This window comes from Pinus tabuliformis, chromosome 7 (genome assembly GCF_031772625.1).
Source record: "Pinus tabuliformis cultivar Carrire ecotype Pingquan chromosome 7, CPIR1, whole genome shotgun sequence".
Classification (NCBI taxonomy): domain Eukaryota; kingdom Viridiplantae; phylum Streptophyta; class Pinopsida; order Pinales; family Pinaceae; genus Pinus; species Pinus tabuliformis.
In genome coordinates this window covers 122292404-122318491 of record NC_142293.1, presented here as the reverse complement: position 1 = coordinate 122318491, position 26088 = coordinate 122292404, and the positions used below count along the sequence as shown (strand labels likewise).

The following is a 26088-nucleotide window of genomic DNA, read 5'->3' as shown; positions in this document are numbered from 1 at the left end:
AAAAGATGTCTCAGTGTGATAAGCTCAGCATGATTATTGGTACCCGGACCGAGTCCCAATCTCAGGTGAAAATAATGTGTTTCTGTTAGATGAAAAATTATACCCCCTCCACAACCATGAGCCGGAGCTGCCCCGTCGAAATATGCCCAAGGCATATCCCTGTTAATGATTTCGGGCATGATATTCCTTGGTGGATTGATTTTGTTTTCAAATGGAATTTCTGTGTATGCCGCGCAAATGGATGGCGGGAGTAGCTGCCAATTAATCCTGCCGTCCTCAAAGATAATGTTATTGCGTTTGTTCCAAATGAACCAGGACACCACAAGCGGTAAATTCCTGGCCTTTTCCGTAGCCACCGCAGTCCACCACTGATCCCAGGCAGTGGGTATATCTGCAGCGTGCCATGCCGTGGTAATATTGAGGGCCTGTTTGACCTGCTGCCATATATCCAATGTGACTTCACAGGTGAGGAATAGGTGGGGCGTTGATTCCTCCTCCTTTCTGCAGAGAACGCACCAGGTAGGTCCAGCGAAAGCCCGGTTTTTAAGAATAGCGCCTGTAGGAAGCTTGTCAGCTAAAATGTTCCACATTAGAAGTCTGGCCCTTGGCTGTGCTTGTAGTTGCCATATATCTTTCCACCAGTTTTTTTGTATATCAGGTTTCTTGGCCTCGATGATTTTTAAGTAGCCGAGCTTAGGTGCATATATACCAGATTTTGCCGGTGCCCATATTAGTTCATCTTCCTTATCATGAAGCTTGATGTGTGTTTCAGAAAGTGCCTGTATGTATCTTTGCCAATGTTCAGTCCATTCTTCTGTTAGGTGCCACTGTTGATCCGTAACCCATGCCTGTGTGAATATGGTAGATCGATGAGGGTCACCAATCTGAGCCAGATATTTAATGCCTCCATTATTAAGATGTCGTATCAGACCATCCGGCAGGAGGTGTGCGTTTCCTGAACCAGGCCAAGGGTCTAAGCCTATACGAACCTGTGCCCCATTGCCAATTCTCCATAAAAGATTATCTCGGATGAGAGGCATGGCTTTTAGTGTGGCCCTCCAGATCGCGGATATGCCTTGTTGATTCCAAGAGGGTCTGCGAAGCCATTCAATGATGTTGGAAGGCCAAATATATTTTTGGTGTATTACTTCTGCCCATAAACTGTCCATCTTGAGGAGAGACCAGCCCTGTTTCGCTGTTAAAGCTTGTGCGAATTCAGAAAGGGATTTTAGCCCCCACCCACCCCATCTCTTTGGCATGGAAACGAGAGACCATCGTGTCCAAGCAAAAATCTTTCCCTTTTTATTGCCATTCCACAGGAACCTGTTGCAGATTTGTTGTATTTTTTGTAGGATGCCTTTAGGAATCCATGTGAGGGACATCCAGTAGACTGGGGTGGCCTCAAGTACTGATTTGATCAACAGTAATCTACCAGCTTTTGATAGTAGTCGATGCTGCCAACAGATGATCCTTTTTTCAATTTTAGTAATAAGCCAGGTCCAGTGTTCAGATTTATATCCATCCGGCCTTAATCTGAATCCAAGATATTTGATTCCTTCCAGTAAGTTATTTTCCAAGAAAGGGAAGTATTGGATTGCCAGCTGAGTTTCCTGTTGAGTGCATCTCATCATTGATCTGGTGGATTTGTCCCTGTTGATTTCCATGCCCGTGGCTTTACAGAAGAGTAGCAGAATATCATTTAATGCAATAATGTCTCGGACACTACCATTGAGAAAGATTAGAATATCGTCGACAAACAGTAGATGGGTAAGAGAGTACTGGTCAGTGATTTTGAGACCACTGAGTTCACCATTCCTTTTTGCATCCTCAATGAGCCTACTCAGTCCCTCCATAACAATAAGAAATAGTAGAGGGGAGAGTGGGCAGCCTTGCCTGATTCCCCTGTTGATGTAAAAGCGGGCAGAGGCTGCACCATTTATAAGAATGGCAAAGGAGACAGAAGAAACACAGCCCATAATCCAGTTAATAAACAGATGGGGGAAACCCAGATGGGTAAGAATCATCTTAAGATAGAGCCAGTTACCTTATCAAAAGCCTTTGCAAGATCAATCTTTAGTGACACACCTTTGAGGTTCTTCACCTTTATGGAGTGTAAAGCTTCCTGGGCAGTGCCTATGGCCTCTTGGATGTGGCGATTTTGGAGGAAGGCAAATTGTTCTGCAGATATATGTGTGGACAGGATAGGTTTAATGCGGTTGGCTATGATTTTGGCAATGATTTTGTAGAGGCAATTACAGAGGGAGATAGGGCGAAAATCATTGAAGGATGTGGGGTCATCGGATTTGGGGATCAAGGCAATGAAGGTCTGGTTCATAGGCGGATGGATGTGCCCCGAGATCCTGCTCTCCTCAACTACTTCCAATAGGTCCCCACCCAGCAGATCATAAAATGCCAGGTAGAATTCCACTGGCCAGCCATCTGGCCCCGGGCTCTTGTCTTTCTTAAACCATTTGAGTGTACTTTCCAGCTCTTGTATAGTGACCGGATTATTGAGGTCTTCAATATCTTCCTGTCCAACAAACCGAGGGAACTTTTCTGCAAGTCTGATGATATCTGGTAGATTTACAACATTCGGCGCCGTGAATAGACGCTTGAAGTGTGTTACTCCCAAGCTAGCAAGCTGCTGGTGTGTGGTAGCCCATCCATCTGGTTCCCTTGGTAATCTCCAAATGGTATTTGATGCCTTTCTGCCATTGGCAAAGTTGTGAAAGTATTTTGTATTGCTGTCCCCAGCTTTGAGCCAAATGGCTCTGCTTTTAAGTCTCCATAGCTCCTCCTTTTCTTGTAAAATCTTTGCTTTTTGCTCTAGCAGCTGGTTTAGATGTGTTTTGGAAGTATCGGAATGATAGCCAGTGCCTCTCTCATCAGTCAATAGAGCAATCTGAGCTTCAGTGTCCTTCAGAATCTGTTCGTCTCTGTTCCTCTTTGATCGCGCCCAGGTCTCGGTCATTACTTTGAGCATCTTAAGTCTATCACAAAAGTCCAAAGCTTTCCTCTGATCCCTCAGTGGGGGCTGTGTTGTCCAGAAATCCGTGACCATCTTGATGTATTCCGGCTCTTGGAGAAAGCCAGCAAAGAATTTAAAGGGAGAACGCGGCTTTGATTTTTTGTCACTGATCTGAAGTAGTATCGGGTGGTGATCCGATAGCCCCCCAGAGCTGACCCATTGTCTGTATAAGGGAACCAACTGTATCAGATCCTCGTGCATCATATATCTGTCCAGTCGCCGCCCCAGTGCGGCCTCTCCTGTGCGCTGATTGTGCCAAGTAGGAAGCTTCTTGTTCATGGGGATATCCACGAGGTGGTGTGCACCTAATAGCATATGCATTTGATCCGCGATAGGATCACACTGTGCATGATGACCCCAGGATTCTCCAACCCCCAATGAGAAATTGAAGTCTCCCCCAATCACTGTATTCTGAGTAATATGATTGCCATTTAGGAAGTCTTGCCAAAATGGTAGTCTATTCTGATTAGGCCCATAAATATTGATAAATCTGATTGGAATGCCCAGGTCACCCATGATTATGTCCATGCCTAGGAACCCTCTTCCCCCCCAGACAGAGAGTGTCCTACTTTTCCTTGGGTTTATTCCAATGAGCAGTCCGCCAGATCGACCACACGCATCCAATCCATGTAAAACCCATCCAGGGAGCATAGCTTGTAGGCATCTCACCGCCACCTCGGAAGTACACAGTGTTTCTTGTAGGAGAATGATATCACATCTAGCTTCATGCAAGAGTCTTTTCAGAGCCAGACGTTTTTTGGGGTTGGCTAGTCCCCTGCAGTTGTAGGAGAGCCAGATCATGGGGCACCGCAGGTCATGGGCTCAATAGCTCTAAGTGCCCGTTCAATAGTAGACTGTCGCCCCATGGCAACATCCGCAACAGCATGTAGCTTTGCTGAAGAAATTTGTGAAGGTCTGCCTCGCTTTTGTTTGCGGTGCCGACCAGGGGATGATCCCAGGCCTAGAATTCTAGACCGTGCACGAGGTCTCAGGTGATAATGATGTGAGCCGGATCCGACCGGAGAGGATGGTGAGTCAGGACAGTCCAATATCAGGTTGTGAGAGGGAGGAGTGGTAGAAAAAGTGGGAGGGGGTGGGGCAATGGTGCAAAGGATGGAGGGAAGGGAGACAAACTCAGAGTGGGATGCTTGCAAAGGAGAGTTTACAAATGATTGCAAATCATTAGAGAAAGATTGAGAAAAAGTGGGGGTGGAATCATTACCCGGATGAATAGGTGCAGCCTCCGCCGGTTTTGGAGCAGCCTCAGCAGTCTTTGAGCGAGTACGCGGCGGTCCTGGTGTAGCCGATGCCTTCCGTCGTGCGTTCTTTTTAGCGCTATCCCCAACCTTCTTGGATGGAGTCTCCTGTTGTGCCTGCTCGCCATCCGTTGGTATATTATCTCCAGCATTTTGTTCCACAGTGGTCTGCTGACGAGGTCCTTTGGTGTCCTCAGATGTCCCCCCCACAATCAGTGGGCAATCCTTGTAAAGATGGCCAATTTTATGGCACCTACGACATCGGAATGGAACGCCTTCATAATCAAGTGGTTGTTTGCGCGAGACATGATTGTGGTGCAGTGTGATTTTTTCCTCTAACCCTGGCCTGGTGTCCAAGTGGACTAGAATTCGAGCCATTGACCTGGTGCCCGATTTCTCATAAGATCTGTCGTGCTCCAGGTAAGTACCTAGAGTGTCCCCAATTCTTTTAAATGTATACTGGTTCCAAAATTGCCATGGCAGACCAGGAAGGCGAACCCAAATGGGTCCAGCTCCCAATTGTTCTCGTTCCGGGTCGAAGAGAGGATCCCACCGCTTGAGCATGACTGGTGCGAGCTCAATGTGCCAGTATTGGGAGAGGACCCACTGAGTGTATTCGGGCCGGTGGAAATGTAGAGCGAACCAGCCCCTCGTGAGGACCATAATATCTGGAAGTTCTTTAAAAAATGATCCCCAAATTTCCTCTACCCAGAGCTTGAGTCGCTCCGCAGTGTATGTTCGGCCACGGACCCTCCCAACCAGGACCTTTCGAGCAGCATCCATCACGTCCGGTAGCGGTGCTTCAGGCCCGAAAATTATGTTGAAATCCGAATCAATTGCCCGGAGGCATCTGCCTTTTGTCACCTTCTCGGAGCGTTTTCCAAAGGGGAACTCCTTTAGAAGTTTACGGCATGGGTCGGTAGAGCTATGCTGAGCGGAACCCGCGGAACGAACCGGTAGCGGCGGGGTAGTGAAGCATCCCGAGCGTATCGGAGTACGAGGGGTCGAGGTGCTGGTTCCGGGGAGAAGGGATACGGAGGGGCGGAGGGGGGGCTGATGGGCCTGCGGCATAAATGAAACAGAGGGTGAATGTGAGCTAGATGGAGGCGGAGGCGGAGGGGGCGGAGGTAATGCAGGGCGGAACTGGTACTGGAGAGGAGCGTCGAGAAAGGGCGAGTTCTGAAAGCATGAACCCAATAACTGTGCCGTCGCAGGGGAGAGGGGCGGGCAGTCGAGAGGCGAAGAGTCCGCAGGAGGGAAGGCAGGAGATTTGTTTTTCCCTGTATTCGCCAGGTGCGGCTGCAGAGACGAAGCACCTGTCTCGAAGCCCAGAGCAACACTCCGCGGGATCATTTGAGGTCTCTTTGTATGAGCCCATATGTCCTGGTGAGGCGTGGGGTCCGCCTCATAGTCAACCAAATCTTCATCGCCCATGTTGTCTGTCGGTGAGAAGGCCAGAACGGGAATCGAACGGGGGACCGGCCTGCGGAATGTAAGGAGGGGTCAGAGCGGCAGAGAAACCAGGAGGGGACCGCAAAGTAAAACAAAACTCCGAGATCCCCGAAGCCGCTGTCGCGGTTCAAGCCGATAGTGCGCCCGTGACCCGATAGCCCAAACTGCTAGCCGCCATGGGTGGGAGTTCTGTAACAAACCCTAGGTTAGGGTTCCACCATTGTCAATCGCCGGAGCTCCTTTCTTTCAACCAACACCATGTTTTTGGTAAAGGATGAGTTTATTTGAGTTGTAATTAGATTAACTCAGTTTACTGAGTTATGGTCAGTTAAATTAGTTTTAACTATTTGTGGAACTAATAGAGGAATAATAGTTAGTAGGTGCATTGGTGCATTCACAAGTGTTACTCTAGTTAAATGAAGATTCCCTCATGAGAATTAACTCATGCATGTGTTCTCCCTAAATTTTAAGGGTAAAGGATGAGTTTATTTGAGTTGTAATTAGATTAACTCAATTTACTGAGTTATGGTCAGTTAAATTAGTTCTAACTCTTTGTGGAACTAATAGAGGACTAACAGACAGTTGGTGCATTGGTGCATTCACAAGTGTTACTCTAGTTAACTGAAGATTCCCTCATGAGAATTAACTCATGCATGTTAGTTCAGAGAAAGACCTAGTTGAGACTAGAGTGTAGGGACAGTGTACTATTAGTTGTATGATTTAGGGAGTTGTAAATATCATGCATGCAATCAGAGAAGGACATTTGTTTGGATTACATAGTTTTGGAAGCATGAATTCCATTTAAATATGGTCTATTCATCCTAGGAATTGCACAAGGAAATAGGTATTGGCAAGCAATGGAAATTGGCGAAGTGTTGGCTAATAACGGACTTGTGAGGTAGAGAGTTGTGCATACTTGTGCGGAATTGTTCTCGTGAGAACAAGCTTTGTATCTTCACTCATATTTATGATTTAATGCAATATATATATGTGAGGTTTTGAGTAATGGCTTTCCCTAGGAAAACTTATTGTGTTGTGTGCCATTGATTTGTCTTCTTCCTGTCCATATTGTTTTCATCGATCTATTGGCTTTCGCTGGTTGAAAGTAGAAGTAGATTCTTGTCTTTTGCTTTAGTAAATTGCATGAGCTTGTGAATCTATAGGAAATTCTACAATTCCACATTATAATGTTATCTCCATAGAGAGAGTCCAGAGTACATCAATCCCACTACTAAGAATTACGATCTTATTGTTGAAGTATTTTGATCCCACTGCTAAGAATTATGATCTTATTGTTGAAGTATTGTGATCCCACTGCTAAGAATTATGATCTTATTGTTGAATAATTGTGATCCCACTGTTAGAGAATTCGAACCATTTCAAAGTCATCAAAGAGATGCAAGTATACATAGTGACAATGTAATCCAGATGTGTGCCATAGATCACAAGGTACATATGTTGGCCATTACAAAGTATTAAAATTTTAGGTGTGAGAGCTTCAGAAGAAGTTTTAGTCGTCATGAGATAGTTAATGTAATGAGCGAATCAATCTAATACAATAGTGATCCAAAGAGAATGATGTCATATATAATGCAATATTAGAAGAACTATTGTTGGAAAATTATGCCATAATAGCATAGCCACTATTGTGAGACCGAGTTATTAATATAGCCACTTTGAGATAGATTCAAGAATTACGATGTCTCTTCATTAAGAATTATAATGCCACAAAGTCATGATTTCTTTGTGTGATATCACGAACCACTATGCGATGTCATGGGAGAAATACCACTAAGATTACATTGTAAGTTATTCAAACCAAATAGAGATGTGATGCAATCACAAAGTAAACAATGCATGCCATTATATAAGAGCCAGAACTGAGTCATTCAAGTGTGAGCCACGAATCGTAGAGAGAGCATTATAGTGTAATAAATGCAATGAGAAGCCAAGGAAGAGAATTGGGCAAGCATCATATGATGCAAGCCTCATGAATAAAATATGTGAACCCTTGTTATTGAAAAATGAGCCATTATGTCACAAACATATGTAACATCCTTACCATTGTGTATAATGTGAATTATTGTATTGTAAACCATTGTTATATGTGATCCATCAATGCATGCTTAATATAGCATGCAATAGAGTGTAGATATGGTCCACTAATTTGAGTGCAAGCCAACACATATATGATTATTCAAATATGCAAGTTAGAGCCATAGGTACAATGTGCACTATTATAGAGCATCCTTAGATTAACATGTGTCATTTTGCAAACATATTACAAAGCCACTATTTAAGATGTATGCGTAAATTTAAAGCATGATGTTGATGCCACACATAGTATAGTGACACAAAGATAAAAGTGTGATCTACAACAAGGAATGCAAGCCAAAGAGAACCAATAAAAATAAAACCAATCCTCAGACATTGTTATAGACATTTTTGGGCCCTACAACCCAAAGCATGAAATGTCCATAAACCAAGGGCTCCTAAGTCCCTAAAAGTGTTGTTCTAATCCCTAAAGGAACAAGGTCAACAGATTACAGCTTCTCCCAGAAGTTCTCCATGAGAAACTGCTCAGAATTGGTCAAAACAAGATCATTGCAACTGCTCCACTGGCTAAGTGCATTGCATCTCACCCAAATACACTGTGAGGGTGCTTTGCATTTAAAAAGTCCCTTCTGTGGGGTGCGATGGGCGAGAAGTGACAAATGGCAGTGTCATTCCGCGAGGTGGAGAGGCAATGGAAGCTTCCAGAATCTTCTCCTGTGACACTTGCCTCACTGAATTCGACCAAGGATGAGTAATAGGCCATCAGTCTCCAAGTGGAAGCTAGAACTATCAGAGAGAAGACACTAATAAAATCACAAGCTGACTCATCCCGCTTACAGATATCTATATATGGATCCCTCATCCCAGAGATCCAGAGGCTGGAATTTTGCATATTGTAAGGAATTGTTGTTGGTTTCTTGAGACAAACATCAGATTGTTGGGTGATCTAAGCTTTGTTTGAGGTGAAGAGGGGCTTCTTTGCTGGGAGATTGATGCTGGGTCAGAACAACTTGTTGTAACTCCTCCTGGCTCTTTTCTTGTTTATCAATAAAAGCTATTTGAGTTTTCCTCCATGCTTTTGTATCATTAATGCTTGTTACATTTGTATGGTCAATTTACATCTGATCCTAGATTGTTTATGATTATAGATCCATGTCTTTGTATAGTGCTATGCTTCTGTGATCTTACAGGTACTTTGTGAAGCTGGGCGTGCAAGGGAGCAGGTAGCTGAGGACTATCAAAGAAGAGAGGGATCAAATCAGGAGATTGGTGCAAGACAGAGGTTGGTCTTTCTATTCCTCTCTATCTATAATTCATAAAGGAAAAACAAAAGTAGCTTTTCTCTGTTTTTTTCTAAGGCAGTTGTCACACCTTAGTGGGATAGAGCAGTTCTAAATAGACACTTTTCCCTGTAACAAAATGGCGACTCCGCTGGGGAACTAATTACTTTATTTGTTTATCATTCTTTGTTGTCTATTTCATAAACTTACAAGTAGCATTCAAACTGCATTTGCCATAACAAATGCAAAGTAGACAATTGCTACTTCAATCCATATACTGGATCTGTTTATGATTTAAACAACTGATTCACAAACTATCTGATTGCCCTTGTGATACCTCTTAGATCCTCCTTAGATCTACCCCTGATTGTTGCATTACTGATTGTTTTTTGCTCGGCCAAAACCCAAGAACTGAACTGCAAACTGTGACCCGGAACCCGAACAAAGTCTCGTTTCTGGCCCAGCACAGGTACTGTTCAGAGATTCTGAATTTTAGTGCACTTCCCGAGTGGACAACCTGTGCTGCATTTCAGATTCTCTGTGTTACAGGTGCGCTAATGAAACTAGCTCTATGCAGTTGTGGCTTCTGTGATTCATTCTTTCCAGTTCTATTCCTGAATTTTGCTGCCTGTGATCGGTATATGTCTGTTTAAAACCCCTTTTCCTTACTGTTATTCTGCCTCCTTTGTACAAAATAACTGTAGATGTTTTTGTGTGTTTGTTGAGTCATTTACAATTCTCCTTTGCAAAAGTAGCATAATCGTACTGTCGCCCTTTGATTTGAAGTTGTCGCAAGTGTCGACTTCAATCGTAGGAAAAAGTTTAATTACTGTTGATGGTCGATTATCCTGTTACTATTGCTTTTGGTCTGAATTTGTAATTTTCTAGTGTCGAGAACAAGTATTCATTTCAAAATCGTAAGGTGTTGTAATCGTCTCCATTTTTTGATTTCGAAAAGAAACTTGTTGATATTTGTCGCTTGAAAAGAAATTCAGATTTGTGCATCAAATTTCTTTTTAGCATTCATATACTAAGAAAGTCGAAAACAAATACATGCATGTGCATTTGCATATAGATATTTTTATTAGCTCGATTTAGGAAAGTGCATTTAGATTGTGCTCTTTGCTCTTTGTGAAAAGATTCTGTCTTTCTTTTCCCTAGTAGCTAGGATTTTCATTGCATAAAGGAGATAAAAAGTTTGTTTATCATCTTAGGTTGCATTTTAGGAATTACATCTACATGTCGTGGTGAACCCGAAAGGCAAACTTCATAAACAAGATCAACTTAAAATAAATTCAATGAATCTAACAACGCTTTGGAACTTAACGCACAACATTTAGAAGTCTAGGCTAGAGACGTATTCCGGCGTCGTAAAGCCTAGTAACTGTTGTTCTTACTGATGGTTGAGTGATTCCTCCACTTTGAGACGATAAGTGCCAGTACGGACTTGTGCTCCCACGTACCGTCGAGTATATTTTGGGAGACCCCAATAGGCTTAATCCTTTATCCATAGGAAGCCGTGTCTGTCGCCCTATCGATCGTAATGCACTGAACACAACATTCGGGAAGATTGACTGCCGTACCGTAAAAAGTATTCTGCAGTTTTGCGATTGGTTTGGTAATCCCTCTACCTAGATTTCCAGAGCAGTCCCTTTCGTTCCTTTTTAGACTCCTTAACAGAAAAGGTCCATCTGAGCACTTGTCACTTCAGGCTCATTAAAAATCGAAGGAGAATAGAGTCATCTTTTGTTCTTTCTTGACTCTTAAAAACTGAAAAAAAACAAGTTGTGTCAAAGCGTCTAAAATTTATTTTAAACGGAATATTCATTACCCTTTCCTACATTGTCCTTGGGTTGAGAAAATGGAGTCCACCAACCAAGGAATTCCCCTTGGAGGAAATCCTAGTCCCTTCTCCTCTTGGGGAGATGTTGGTGCACCCCATATGGCCACATTGTCGCTTCCAGGACTAACAATTGGTTTTCCTGTATGGCTCTTCTCAACCTCTGTCGTTCAGAACACCACAATTCCTGAACAATCGAATCAACAATTAGACGAGTCCAGAGTTACCCACCAACCTTCTACTTCCTCTAATTCTTCCTCTCCTCCTTCCTCTTCGCTTGATGGGGCTGGTAAAGCCAAAATTCAAGTACCTAAGGAGAAGAAGGAAAAGAAGAAGAAAGAGAAGAAGAAGAAGGAGCCAAAAGCGAATGGGGGCAAATGAGTGTCGTCTAGCGAAAATCCACACACCGCACCGACCAGGCCTAAATCACCATGTGTCATTTGCAAAGGAGACCACTATCACAGATATTGTCCTTGCATCCCTCGGATCTTAAGGGACTGGTCTCCTCGTTTTCACAACCCGGTGTCATCAACCTCTAATGATCATGTTGAAAACACACCGTCAACTAGTGAAAGTGAAGCCCCAGGACAAAAAGGAAAATATAGATTTCCTTGTAAACTGTGCGAAGGCGATCATGCTGTCCATCGTTGTCCCTTCTTAGACGAAGCTAAAAGAGTTTTGGATGGTCGTCCGGTTTCACTGTTACGACTTCCTCCTGGATATAAAAAACTCTTGCCGAGTTCGTCACTAGTTGAAAATCTGGCTAGCCCGTTCAGGTGATCGGCTGAAGCATCTATCATTGAAGATAAACCATCTGAATCCATACCAGACAAAAGTCAAAAGGTCAAGGCGGCAGTTGACCTGGTCTTGCCTTCAGAGGCTCCATCTTCAGATGATATAGTCACTGAAGAGAACAAGGATGACACCGTCCAAATTCTTTTCATAAGCACAAACTCCAACGAACATGGGGGCAATTTACCCGTTCCTTTACCGTAGGAAGGAAGTTCGTCAGAGTCGTACCCGGTCGTCTATTCGGTCCCACCTCCAAGCAACCTAGTTGTCTCCTTCGACTGGAATCAACTAGACAGACCCCGTTTACCAGCTAGTATACCATTCCGAATCATTGTTTAAATATATAGAATGGTTATGGCTGGTACCATCATAGATGAAGGGGCTTCTGTGAGTATCCTTTCCTCAATTGCTTGGAAATTTCTTGGTTCGCCATTGCTTTTGTCTGAGATGAGAAATCTAACAGGCTTTGATAAAGGAACCAGTCGATTGTTAGGGATCCTTCCCGATGTGCCCATAACATTGAGAGGGAAAACCGTTCACATGAACGTAATGGTAGTCTAAGGACCCTTGGATTACAATCTACTCCTTGGACGAGACTATATTTATTGCATGGGAGTAATTGTCTCCTCACTCTTTAGAGTAATGTGTTTTCCGCACGAAGGAAGAGTGGTCAAGCTCGTAGACCAGCTTTCATTTCCCGGATCATACAGAGCAAATAGTCATATACCATCCCTGAATGGTCTTTTCACGCAAGAAATGTCTCAATCTCCAGTCCGTCCTCCCGATGAGCGCGAGTGATTCGGGAGGACATGACTGAAACCTAGGGGGCATGCACCCTGGTCTGCTTCGGCAGGAAAACTTCGAGTATAGGGTAGGTTTCCGCGAGAGACTAGTCTGTACCCCCGTCCGTGATTGGAAGAGGGGGTTATTCTAGAACAAGATTCTCTTGTCAAAGTTATGTGAGTGGAGTAGCCTCCTTCACTCACCTTTGTCTATTTCAGTAGACATCGCCGAAGAAGTGTTTTGTTTGCGCTGTAAATGGAACAATTTTTGGTAACCTGTAAGAGGTAGGCCTCTCTCGGCAAAACAAATGTTTTAACGGACTAAAGAAGGGGTAACCTTGAAACTCTGTTTTATACCTGGGGGCATGCAAGCCTTTTGGCATGCAAGCGAAGATCGACTATTTATTTTCTAAATTTGTAGGACCTCTAACCCTTTAAACTCGTAAGATTGGTCGTCTCCTAACTTGCATAAAGAAAGGATGTGGGGCAAAACTCTAAAAGTTTCCGTTTTATATGAGACATTCTTATCACACGACTGGATTAAACGAGCAGTTTTAGCACATAGTTCAAGCTCGTTAAAAAATAAACATAAGACATGCGCAAATGTTTCCCCCCACGTTTAAGCTCGTTAAAAAATGAACTATTCCCTGGTAAATAACCATCGTGAATGTAGTACTTCAGTCGTTAAAGCCTTGGTCGTGTTTGCACCGTCACCTCCACTTTTTCATTGGCCGATCATTCACCTCCATTTGATTGTTTACCCATTTTGAGGAACAGCTGCGAAGAGTGATTTCACTAGCCATCCTTGTGACACTACCGTGATTGGAAAATTCTAAACCTTACCTGGAATCAGCTGCTACCCGTTTTATCACTCATTCCTCAAAAGACGAGTCTCCTTTAAGCTCTTTTCAACTGACTCGTAAAATATGAAAAGATTTCCGAGCCATTGGCCTCTCCAACTCATTAAAGGGACAGGAAGTACCATCCCTCCTCTAGATTTTAATCTTTTTGGACCTGAGGGATTATTACACAAAAAGATTGAGCGCTTGTTTTGTTCGGCTCGTTAAAAGTATCGAAAATCCATCCCTTCTGTATTATTTTATACTTTTTCAGACTTAAGGGATTAGATGACGAAAAAGGAATTTTGGAGTTACCTTTACGTTCCTTTTCAGACTCTATAAAATTGAAAAGGACTGAGTTATCTTTGTCATTAAACTCGTTGAAAAGATTAATAGCGACAAACTTGTATATAGACGAGAACGAGTTTCACTATCGCTAGGCTCGTTAAAACATAGCGATGGGTTTGAGCGAAGGGAAAATTATAGAACAAGCATATGTTATCCTCCTCAAGCTTGACAAAAATAAAGAGGTACTGGTCACTTCTACCCTCATATGTTACCCTCCTGTGACGGATCACTTCTTGTCGACATCAGCTCATTATCCAAGAAGTTGATCTAGGAACACCCCATTCAGTACTTTGAAGCTTGCATGCCTCAATGGCAAGTTTCTCACTTCCGGTGACTGGTTTACATCAATGGCCTTCGACCGAAAGATTTTGCGTGGTGTTCGATGCCAAGTCCTTTATTCACACCACGTGAATTGTACTGCAGTACCTTGAGGGTCATTATCATTATCGGTGATTCCTCTCGCACTTGTTAACAGTTTACATCATTGACTGGTAATCAAGCGACGTCTTTCCATGTTCGACTTCATAACATTTCTCACATGGATCGACTTGTACTTCGAGTGAAGATCGGACGAGATTAAAGACCTCGGATCTAGTTTCATCCATCCAGGTTGCGATATATATTCAAGGAAATAAAGACATTAAATGTACATCATTGCCACACAGATAATCATCCACTCAAAAGGATGATGGCTCTATCAGAATCATCAGTCTACACTCAGATGATTGTCTGTCCTATGTACATGAAAATGAATTTATAAAGCTGAGCATGGGAATTCCCGCCTCAGCTAGATCATGAAAATAGTATGAAGATAATGTATTGTATTGTATCTTATTACAGGTCTCCTCCTAGCATTGAAAGAACTTCGGATCCTCATAATAAAGCATTTCACCCGACACCAAAAGATTAACGGCATCATACTTTAGGGGGCAACTGTTATAGACATTTTTGGGCCCTACAACCCCAAGCATGAAATGTCCATAAACCAAGGGCTCCTAAGTCCCTAAAAGTGTTTTTCTAACCCCTAAGGGAACAAGGTCAACAAATTACAGCTTCTCCCAGAAGTTCTCCATGAGAAACTGCTCAGAATTAGTCAAAACAGGATCATTGCAGCTGCTCCACTGGCTAAGTGCATTGCATCTCACCCAAATACACTGTGAGGGTGCGTTGCATTTCAAAAGTCCCTTCTGTGGGGTGCGATGGGTGAGAAGTGACAAATGGCAGTGTCATTCCGTGAGGTGGAGAGTCAATGGAAGCTTCCAGAATCTTCTCCTGTGACACTTGCCTCACTGAATTCGACCAAGGATGAGTAAGAGGCCATCAGTCTCCAAGTAGAAGCTAGAACTATCAGAGAGAAGACACTAATCAAATCACAAGCTGACTCATCCCCCTTACATATATCTATATATGGATCCCTCATCCCAGAGATCCAGAGGCTGGAATTTTGCATATTGTAAGGAATTTCTATTCGTTTCTTGAGACAAACATCAGATTGTTGGGTGATCTAAGCTTTGTTTGAGGTGAAGAGGGGCTTCTTTGCTGGGAGATTGATGCTGGGTCAGAACAACTGGTTGTAACTCCTCCTGGCTCTTTTCTTGTTTATCAATAAAAGCAATTTGAGTTTTCCTCCATGCTTTTGTATCATTGATGCTTGTTACATTTGTATGGCCAATTTACATCTGATCCTAGATTGTTTATGATTATAGATCCATGTCTTTGTATAGTGCTATGCTTCTGTGATCTTATAGGTACTTTTTGAAGTTGGGCGTGCAAGGGAGCAGGTAGCTGAGGACTATCAAAGAAGAGAGGGATCAAATCAGGAGATTGGCGCAAGACAGAGGTTGGTCTTTCTGTTCCTCTCTATCTATAATTCATAAAGGAAAACCAAAAGTAGCTTTTCTCTGTTTGTTTCTAAGGCAGCTGTCACACCTTAGTGGGATAGAGCAGTTCTAAATAGACACTTTTCCCTGTAACAGACAAAGAAGATGAGCCACAAATATTTGTCATGCCATACAGATAATAAAGTGTTATGCTCTTAACCTGCAAAGCGATACCCAAACATAGAATTTGCGAAGAAAAGATACCGAGAACACAAAATATGCGAAGAAAATATACCCAGAGCATAGAATAGCAATGATTTTATTATCTAGAGAGAAATGTTCACAGGCCTCTTCGAGGGGGCAACCTCCAATAGAGCAAAGCTCGATTACAAAACAAGACACAATGCTCCTCGCAGGGAGTCTCTATCCTTTATATATGACTCATACATGCAATACCACGAGCCAATATCGTGGGTTTTATTAATACCATCTATCTAATACTACCGCCCATTTACCATCTAACTAATACTACCACCCATTTGCAACTAACTGTGGTCCCGTCATTAATTGCGGGTTAACCACTTACAAGTATTAATATGGGCTTTATTGACTCTTAACTATGACGTGATCCCCTGACATAAATAAGGGGGTTAGGGTGGGACCCTAACATGCCCTCCCCCTTAAGACTAGCCTTGTTCTCAAGGCTGAAGATGCGGAAACTGCTGAAGAATAGCGGCTGGTTCCCAAGTTGCATCTTCCGGCGAGGTGTCTTTCCATTTGACTAGGACCTCCTTAATCACGCGGCCACGCAGGTGCTTGTCTCGTGTGTCTAGAACCTGTTCAGGTTGAAGCCAGATTGATCCTTCTTCATCCAATTTAGGTAGACTGTTTTGAACTCGGCAATTGTTCCCAATTACTTTCTTGAGGCATGATACATGGAAAACTGGGTGGATTTTTGCTGTAGGTGGCAAAGCCAGCTTGTAAGCCACTTCTCCAATGCGCTGAAGTACTTGATATGGTCCGTAGAATTTTGGAGAGAGCTTTTGACAGCCCTTGTCTTTGAGTGATGTTTGCTTATATGGTTGCAGCTTCAAAAAGACCTGATCCCCTTCTTGAAATTGGCGCTCTGAGCGATGTTGGTCAGCCTGTTGCTTCATACGGTTCTGAGCTTGATGAAGATTCTCGCGCAAGTGGGCCAGCATGGTTGCACGGTGTTGTAAGAGTTGATCCACTGCTTGTACTTTGGAGCACCCCGTGAGATAAGAAGTAGGGGACGGCGGAAGTTGTCCATAGACTGCTTCATAGGGAGTCATTTTGGTGGTGGCATGATAGTTGGTGTTATACCACCATTCCGCCAGAGGTAACCACTGTGCCCAAAGGTGTTGTTTTTCTGAAGTGAAACACCTAAGGTAGGTTTCTAGACATTTGTTGACTGCTTCGGTTTGACCATCTGTTTGCGGATGATATGAAGTACTGAGTTTGAGTTGAGTGCCTTGTATTCTGAAGAGCTCCTGCCAAAAATTACTGGTGAAGATTGGGTCACGGTCGGACACAATCGAAGTGGGCATGCCATGCAATTTGAAGATTTGATCCATGAAATTTTGAGCAACCAAAGTAGGTGTGAATGGTTGGGGTAGAGCGCAGAAATGAGCATACTTCGATAGTCGGTCCACAACCACCATGATGACTGATTTCTTCCCAGACTTTGGAAGACCTGTAATGAAATCCATGGAGACCTCCATCCAAATTGATGCCGGAATGGGCAATGGTTGTAATGTGCCTGGTGTGTTGACGGTTTCCCCCTTGTGGCGTTGACAGACGTCACATTCTGCTACAAAAGTAAGGATGTCTTGTTTCATGCCGGTCCAAAAAAATGATCTTCTGGTGCGAGCGTATGTCTTATGAAAGCCCGAATGTCCTGCAATGGGAGAGGAGTGCAATTCTGCCAAAATGCGACTTTTGAGGGTGGAAGTTGGTGATATGACGACTATGTCCTTGTAGCGAAGAATATCATTCTGCCACGAGTAGCCCTTGCTGGAATTAGGATCTGCCTGTAATTGAGAAATGAGTTGGGAGAGCTCAGGATGTGAAAACCATTCCCCGCGAGCCTCTTCAATCCAGTCTGGAATGGGGAGGGATATTGCGAGCAGAGTACTTTCCTCCTCAAATTGGCGTGACAATGCATCTGCTACCCTGTTGTCTTTCCCTTTCTTGTAAATGATCTCATAATCATAACCCAGCATTTTGGCTAACCATTTATTTTGTTGGGGGGAAGATAGGCGTTGCTCCAAAAAATATTTAAGACTGTGATGATCTGTGCGAATTTGGAAACGTCGCCCCAACAAGTAAGGTCGCAAGGTCTCAACTGCATGTAAGATGGCCATCATTTCCTTCTCATAGGTAGATTGGCCCAAGTTCTTCCCACTTAGTTGTTGGCTGGTGAAGGCCAATGGTCGCCCTTCCTGCATTAAGACTGCTCCAATACCTGTTCCCGAAGCATCAGATTCAATGACAAATGTTTTGGTGAAGTCCGGTAGTGCTAAGACCGGAGTGGAACACATGGCGGTTTTGAGAGCGGTAAATGCCTGTTGTGCTTCTTCGTTCTAGAAGAAGGAATTTTTCTTGAGAAGTTGCGTCAAGGGCTTCGCTATGTGGCCATAGTTGCGGAAAAATTTACGATAATAGCCTGTGAGACCCAAAAATCCTCTCAAGCTTTTCAAGGTCTTAGGTTGAGGCCATTCTTGCATTGCTTGGATCTTTTTGGGGTCAACCTTGACACCTTCACGGCCCACAATGTGGCCTAAATACTCAACTTCTTCCATGCCAAACGCACACTTAGACATTTTGACAAATAGTTTATGCTTGCTGAGCAGTTGCAAGAGGATATCTACATGCTTAAGATGTGCCGCCCAAGTGCCACTATAGATGAGGATGTTGTCGAAGAAGACCAGGACAAATTTTCTGAGATATGGTCTGAGGAGGTGATTCATAAGACTCTGAAAAGTAGAGGGGGCATTACAGAGACCAAATGGCATGACCAAGAACTCATAATGGCCTTCATGAGTTCTGAAAGCTGTCTTGGGAATGTCAACCTCCTTCATGCGAATTTGGTGGTAGCCTGAGCAAAGATCCAATTTAGTGAAGAATTGAGCCCCATTGAGTTCGTCCAGCAAATCGTCCACCACTGGGATGGGAAATTTATCTTTGACTGTTAACTTATTGAGGGCCCTGAAGTCTAGACACATCCGCCACTCCCCATCTTTCTTGAGGACCATGACGACTGGAGATGAGTAAGGACTAATACTAGGACGAATGACACCTGCTTCCAACAATTCCTTGATGATTTTTTCTATTTCATTCTTTTGGGTGAACGGATGTCTGTATGGCCGCACATTTGGGGGTTGGGCCCCTGGGATCAATGTGATGCTATGATCATGTTCCCCTCGCGAGGGTGGAATTTCATGAGGTTTGTCAAAGACCGTCCGATGTTTATTCAAAATCTGTTGCATCTCAGGATGAATTGGCGAAGACATGGTATCTACTACCTGTATGGCATTAAATTGAGCTACTACTCCATGATAGCCCTTTTTTAACAATTTTTCCATACGATGCGAGCTTATGATAGAAGGGGCTCCCGCTTGTAGCCCACGGAGGGTATGTGTGTAGTCGTTCTGCTTAAAACTCATATATAACTCTTGGAAATCCATTGTGATTGGCCCAAGAGTGCGGAGCCATTCCGCCCCTAGGACAATGTCGCAACCCCCCATGTGTATTGCAAACATGTGGGTTTTCAATTGATAATCCCCCATTTGAATTTTGACATTTTCACAGCGACCTTCACATTTCATTGTGCCTCCATTTGCAATCTGGACTTGGAAGTTAGAAACTGCTCGGACATAACAATGTGCTGCTTCAGCGATCTTTTGGTGGATGAAATTATGGGTACTTCCACTATCAATCAAAACTATTACTGGCCGATGTTTAAGAAAACCCCTGATTTTGAGAGTTTGAGGTGAAGAAATTCCTGCCAATGCATGTAGCGAAATCATTGGTTCATCAGATACCATCTCCTGTTGGTTATCTTCTTCGGTCACCTCTGGTTCCTCAAGTGGTGGATCTTCCTCGGTGGAGCTGTAGTCAGTGGCATCTATTTGAAAAAACTTGTGCTCTTTGCATTTATGACCCGGGGAATATTTTTCATCACAGTAGTAACATAGTCCTTGCTTCCTTCTTTCGGCCATTTCTGCAGGTGACACCTTTTGAATCTTAAGTGTTTGGGTCATATTGGGAGCCTGTGAGGGACGACCTTTAGCGGGAAAGTTGGGGCAGCTGGATTGAGATGTTAATGCCCGTTCCACCTTACGGGCTACCTGGCAAGCCTCGTTCCATGTGGGGGGGTGGTGGAGTAGAACCTGAGCTTTGATGGCTTCTTTAAGACCGCTGATAAAGCATTCCATGTAGAATTCATCTGTGAGACCCTTAGTGCGGAAGGCTAAGGCTTCAAAAGCGGTAATATATTCATCTACTGTACCCGTCTGTCGGAGCTTAGTGAGACGCCCCAAAAAAGAGTCTTCCTGTTCAAAGCGATTTCGAAGATCTTTGGTAAATTGGCCCCAATTCTGAAATTGTCCATTGCAACGCTGATACCATTCCTTCCATTGCCATCGTTCACTGTCCAAGTACATGGTGCCCACCATAAGCTTAGTCCCCTCATCTATGATATGATTCAATTGAAAATACTGCTCCATTTGTGCTAGCCATGTGGACGTGTGAGAACCGTCAAATTTATGCATATCCAACTTGGGAGGTCTCTGATTGGGTGGTGGATGGGTGTGCCAGACGTGAGGAGAGTGGCTAGACTCCCCCTCATGGTATTCATGACCCTTATACGCCTCCTCGTGGGCTGGCTCTTTGCCCTTGTCCTGTAGTAGGCATTCTAATCCTTTAAGATGATTTTCGATCCTTTCCACCGTAGAGTGGAGGGAGTGCACATCTTCTTCTATTTTTTCTATCCTTTCATTGGCCATTGCTTGAGCACGAGTTTCTACCATACACCCGTCTGACTAAAATTTGGGACCGCCGAAATTTTTTTTTGCCAAGAATTGAATGGTACCACCTTGCTCAGCTCGTCGTCCTGATTCTGATGGGCTAGGTCACCAATAAGCGCCCTGGAAGATCTCAGACTTTTTTTTTTTTTTTTTTGAAAACTCCTAACGGAGTTTTACTCCTTTCTCATCAATACTGCAGTCGCCAAATCCTCAAAATGTCAATGCCACCAAAAGTCCTGCGAAAATTATATCCCGGTACAGGAACCCTTTCCAACTACTCCAATCTGGCGAATCTGGGAGATCTGAATGGTGGAACAACTGCTGCTGCTGATCTGGAATATCCGATCTGGTGGATCTGAGAGATCTGAATGGTGGAACAACTGCTGCTGCTGATCTGGAATAGATGATGTGTGATCCCTCGAGAGAAAGGGAACTATGGTCTTGGGGAGTGTCAGGTGCTACAGATCGCAATATACATAAGGGTCTGACAGTAGTACTCAGCCCAATGTTTCAGGGCTCTAACTAAGGAGGATCGACCGTACCCTTAGCCGTACAACCCGACTACCCTATCGTACGGGCGAGTAATCTCTCCGAGTGCTGTTCTCGGTGTACTGTAGCAACAAGACGGCCGAAGGTTTATCTATGGCGAGGTTTCAAGGGAGCTAGGGGGCTTCCTATATACCCAGAGGGTACGTGGAAGACAGTCCGTGCGCGGTTCTGTCTAATGCGCTACTACTCGAAGGGGTACCCACAGGGGTTACAAGGGAGTCCAACAGACGTGACCACCTCTTGTATTTCCTGCATGCATGCCTCCCCAATTCCGCAGGTTTATGCGCTTAACGACAGATCCCGTGGTTTAAAGACGCCGGAACACGTCTCTAGCCTAAAAAAATTTTGCTAAAATTTGGAGATCCCACCGAGCCCTGGAAAGTGCTCTGATACCACTTGTTATGCTCTTAACCTGCAAAGCGATACCCAAACATAGAATTTGCGAAGAAAAGATACCGAGAACACAAAATATGCGAAGAAAATATACCCAGAGCACAGAATAGCAATGATTTTATTATCCAGAGAGAAATGTTCACAGGCCTCTTCGAGGGGGCAACCTCCAATAGAGCAAAGCTCGATTACAAAACAAGACACAATACTCCTCGCAGGGAGTCTCTATCCTTTATATATGACTCATACATGCAATACCACGAGCCAATATCGTGGGTTTTATTAATACCATCTATCTAATACTACCGCCCATTTACCATCTAACTAATACTACCGCCCATTTGCAACTAACTGTGGTCCCGTCATTAATTGCAGGTTAACCACTTACAAGTATTAATATGGGCTTTATTGACTCTTGACTATGACGTGATCCCCTGACATAAATAAGGGGGTTAGGGTGGGACCCTAACATAAAGTCATTACGATCTAAAGGATTGTGCCGAGAACTTCATGCAGTCCACCAAAAGTCACAAAAATGTGTTCAATAAAAGCTATAGTGAGGAAGATCGTTCAAACCAAATGCTAAAAAAGTATGATCTTCACACCTCATACTTCAAACCTTAGCTCTGAATCCATGTTGAGAAATAAGAAATGCAAATTAAATTACATTTTTCTTTCTTTGGTACACGTTTGTGAAATATGTTGGCTTCTTATTAATTTAATTATGTTCTTCTTCATCAAAAAATTATCAAATGTACAAAACATTAATATCATAGGAACATAAGGAACACAAGATATTGGCTCTAAGCCATGGAAAAACCCCTCCAAGGGGAAAACCCAATTATTTTTTTCTTATAGAATTAGATCAAAATGAGATATCCAAGACCCATGACCACAAAGACTCCAACCTTCTAGATGCTAAGTTAAACCCTCCTTCTGCACAACAAATTCATCAATAGCAAGAGACCAACAACAAACCTTCAACAAGAGATGTGATAAGGTAGAACTTCCACACATTTGACTTCAAGAGAAAACCCTTCTTCTACTTCAGACTTTGGCCTTCCTTTCTTCTGTGAAATTTCATATTAGATCAAGCGAATTGTATGTCTGAAAAATGAACTCCATCTTCCTTCTATTTATACTTGTCCAGAGGGGTTCGAATAGACATGTCCTTTGGTGTAGGGATGACTTGATAGGTAGGTTGAATTGGCATCTAGAGGAAATTTTGACCTAAATTACAATTAGAAAAAATCTTTTTCCTTTTTCTTTACAATAGGTCCAAATAGGACTTTGACTTTGGCTCAATAAATCCTAGAAGCATGAAGGACATGCTTATATAAAATAATAATTTGACTTGAGCATGAAAGCTGTTGTCGTTCTGTATTTTTGAGGTTGAGGGAGTAAACACATAGGACAACATCAAAACCACTTTGGAAGCTGGGATCTAGCCTTGTCAGCTTCAGAGAGGGATCTCTCTGTAAAATTTAGCTTTGTTTTATGTAAATTTTAGGCTAGTTATGACTGTACTGATTGTTTGATTTAACCTGGTTTGGTTGATTTAAGTGTTATAATTCCATTGGGCTATGGAGTCTATAAATTAAACTGGATTTTGCTTAAATTTTTAGAGGAGTTCTCACAGGGCAAGCTAGGTTGCACTATTTGGATCTTTTCAGAAATTAAATGGATGGTGAAATTGTTGAAAATAGAAACAAGAAATGATAAAAATAAAATCCAGAATATTCGAATTTTAATTTGTCCTTGAATTAAAATTGTGAATTAAAATCGAATTTAGTCTCACCAGCTTCTTGGAAATAATTAATTAACTCATTATGGATTAATTAGTTGAAGAAATTCAAGTTAGAAGTCCTTCTGAAGTCATGGAATGTTATTCCTTAAATTAAGGAGATTATCCCTTATTTAAGGAGATAAGATTGAGTTATATTTGAGTTGTAATTAGTTAGCTCATTTTACTGAGTTAAGTCCAATTAAATTAGTTCCAAACTATTTGAGAAACTAATTGTGAGTTATCAATTAGTTGATGCATGCATGTACTCAACCAGTGTACTCTGGATAACTAAAGATTCTCTCATCAGAAACTCATGCATGTCTATTCTGAGAAAGACCCAGTTGAGCTAAATGTCAAGGACATTGTACTATCAGTTGCATGTGTTTTCCTATAAAGGAAACTCATGCATGCAATAAAGGTAAGGTTCCTTGAGGATTGTGCAGTTCTGACAGGGTGTGAGATATTAGTGTTCCACTTGGTTGAGAGTTTTCCACATGGTAACGAGAGGATCACCCAAGAGAAACAACGCAAGGAAATAGGAGCTTGGAGGGTAGAGGAGAAGGCTTGTGAGAAGCTTTGATTGCCTGTGAGCATCCGTACTGAGAGCTGGCTAGCTGTGAGAGCTAAGGCTTTGTATAATTATGATGTATTTCCACCTTGTATGATAATATAGATAGTGGGGTTTTTAGCTGAGGCTTTCCCCAAAGTATTTTCATGTGTCTTGGATGATTGATTCTTATTCTTCTGGTCATATGTGTTCAGCTCAATCTTGCTCTATATTTTAAGCTTCCGCAAACAATTGATAGTAGAAGTAGGTTATAGTATTTTTCTTTGGTATATTACATTATCAGGTTAATCTACAGTCGGATTTTCTATATGGTCTCAGAGCGATATTTTTAGAGAATTTGCAGAATTTCTACATGGTATCGGAGCTAGCTGATCCATAGAGAAATTTCTACATGGTATCGGAGCCAAGTTTATCAGAGCTGTGAACAATATACGGAGAAGAGAATACGGAGTTTGAAGTTCGGGGTTGCAAGTGCAAATCGAATTCATATCATACTTTAATTGAGATGGGACATTATGCGACTAATTTCCCATCGAAGAAGTCCACGAAGGGATCCTCGAATGGATTGGAAGGTGAGGCATTAGCCTCTCAGTTCGAAATGGACTTTACCCTCATCGTATGCATGGTGTCATCGATGATGGGTTGTGTCTGGTATATTGACAGTGGAGCCTCATTCCACATGATCGGCGATAAAAGTTTATTCAGTACCTTGGAGGAGAAAGACCCCAAGATGCGCATAGAGATGGGTGACGACGGAAAGTATAAGCTTTTAGGAGTGGGCACGATTTCTTTTTAGAGGGAGCATGGAGCTCCTATCACTTTGACAGATGTGAAATATGTGCCTGTATTAAAGAAGAACTTGGTATCGATCACGATGTTGGAGGACAAAGGCTACTATGTTGTCTTCAGTAAAGGAAAGGAGTTCCTTAGACACATCACCATGAGACATGTGAAACATATCGGTTCACGAGTTAAGAACCTGTATGTTCTTGAGGTTCAAGATGCATGCAAAGCCTTGAGGAGAAAGGAAAATGTTAGAGACTTCGTGGTTGAGAGGGAGAGTAAATTACCTCTCAACATGCAACCCCAGAAGAAGTCTCAGACAATTGTGGAGGAGCCACAATTGGAGAAGTGGGCAGAGGGATCACATGCAGCCATACCTCCAGGTGTGAGGTGGGATGATGTGAAATGATAGTCTCAAGAAGGTTGAAATTGGGTAGGGTCTATTGAGAGGTTTTATCTCATGGATCGTAGCTTGATACGGGATCCCAAAGTACATAGTAGCAAAAGGAATCAATGGGATTGATGCAGTTAGAGATCAAAGTGACAGAGGCTAGAGCAGTCAGATACTGAAGAGTGTAGAGAAGGATTGACAACAGTGTAGAAAGGTAGAGTCAACCGAAGTGCAAAGGTTTCAGTTGACAGAGGCAATAGCAGTCAGAGACTTTGATGACAGATGCATCATACTAATTCAGGTTGGATGTTTTTTTTTGTTTCTAGAGTTGCTGGAGCAACAACACTTCAGAGAAGTGTTGCATGCAAAACATTCCAAATGTTCAGGATCAAGATCAAGTTGAATTACTTTCTTGTTGAGAGGGAGTGTTGAAAATAACAAGAAGAAATGATAAAAATAGAATAAAAAATATTCCAATTTTAATTTGTCCTTGAATTAAAATTGTGAATTAAAATCGAATTTAGTCTCACCAACTGCTTGGAAATAATTAATTAATTCATTACGGATTAATTAGTTGGAAAAATTCAAGTTAGAAGTCTTTCTGAAGTCATGCAACAGTTATCCCTTAAATTAAGGAGATTATCCCTTAATTAAGGAGATAAGATTGAGTTATATTTGAGTTGTAATTAGCTAGCTCAGTTTACTGAGTTAAGTCCAGTTAAATTAGTTCCAAACTGTTTGAGGAACTAATTGTTAGTTATCATGTAGTTGATGCATGCATGTACTCAACCAGTGTACTCCAGATAACTGAAGATTCTCTCATTAGAAACTCATGCATGTCTATTCTGAGAAACACCCAGTTGAGCTAAATGTCAAGGACAGTGTACTATCAGTTGCATGTGTTTTCCTATAAAGGAAACTCATGCATGCATTCAAGGTAAGGTTCCTTGAGGATTGCGCAGTTCTAACAGGGTGTGTGATCAATGTGAGAGATCAATGCTCCACTTTGTTGAGAGTTTTCCACTTGGTAATGGGAGGATCACCCAGGAGAAACAACGCAAGGAAATAAGAGCTTGGAGGG

General features: G+C 42.7%; 1 protein-coding gene across 1 annotated transcript in view; it reads right to left on the bottom strand.

Annotated features, from left to right (window-relative positions):
* LOC149246045 (uncharacterized) overlaps positions 1–3544 on the bottom strand; it is a 36237-nt gene extending 32693 nt beyond the window's left edge. Inside the window, exons 1-2 of the mRNA XM_089439771.1 lie at positions 2395–3544; positions 104–1927 (exon numbers count right to left, since the gene is read on the bottom strand). Coding sequence (XP_089295897.1) covers positions 104–1927; positions 2395–3544 — 2974 coding nt within the window. The remainder of the gene's footprint in view (positions 1–103; positions 1928–2394) is intronic.
* Positions 3545–26088: the final 22544 nt, after the last annotated feature.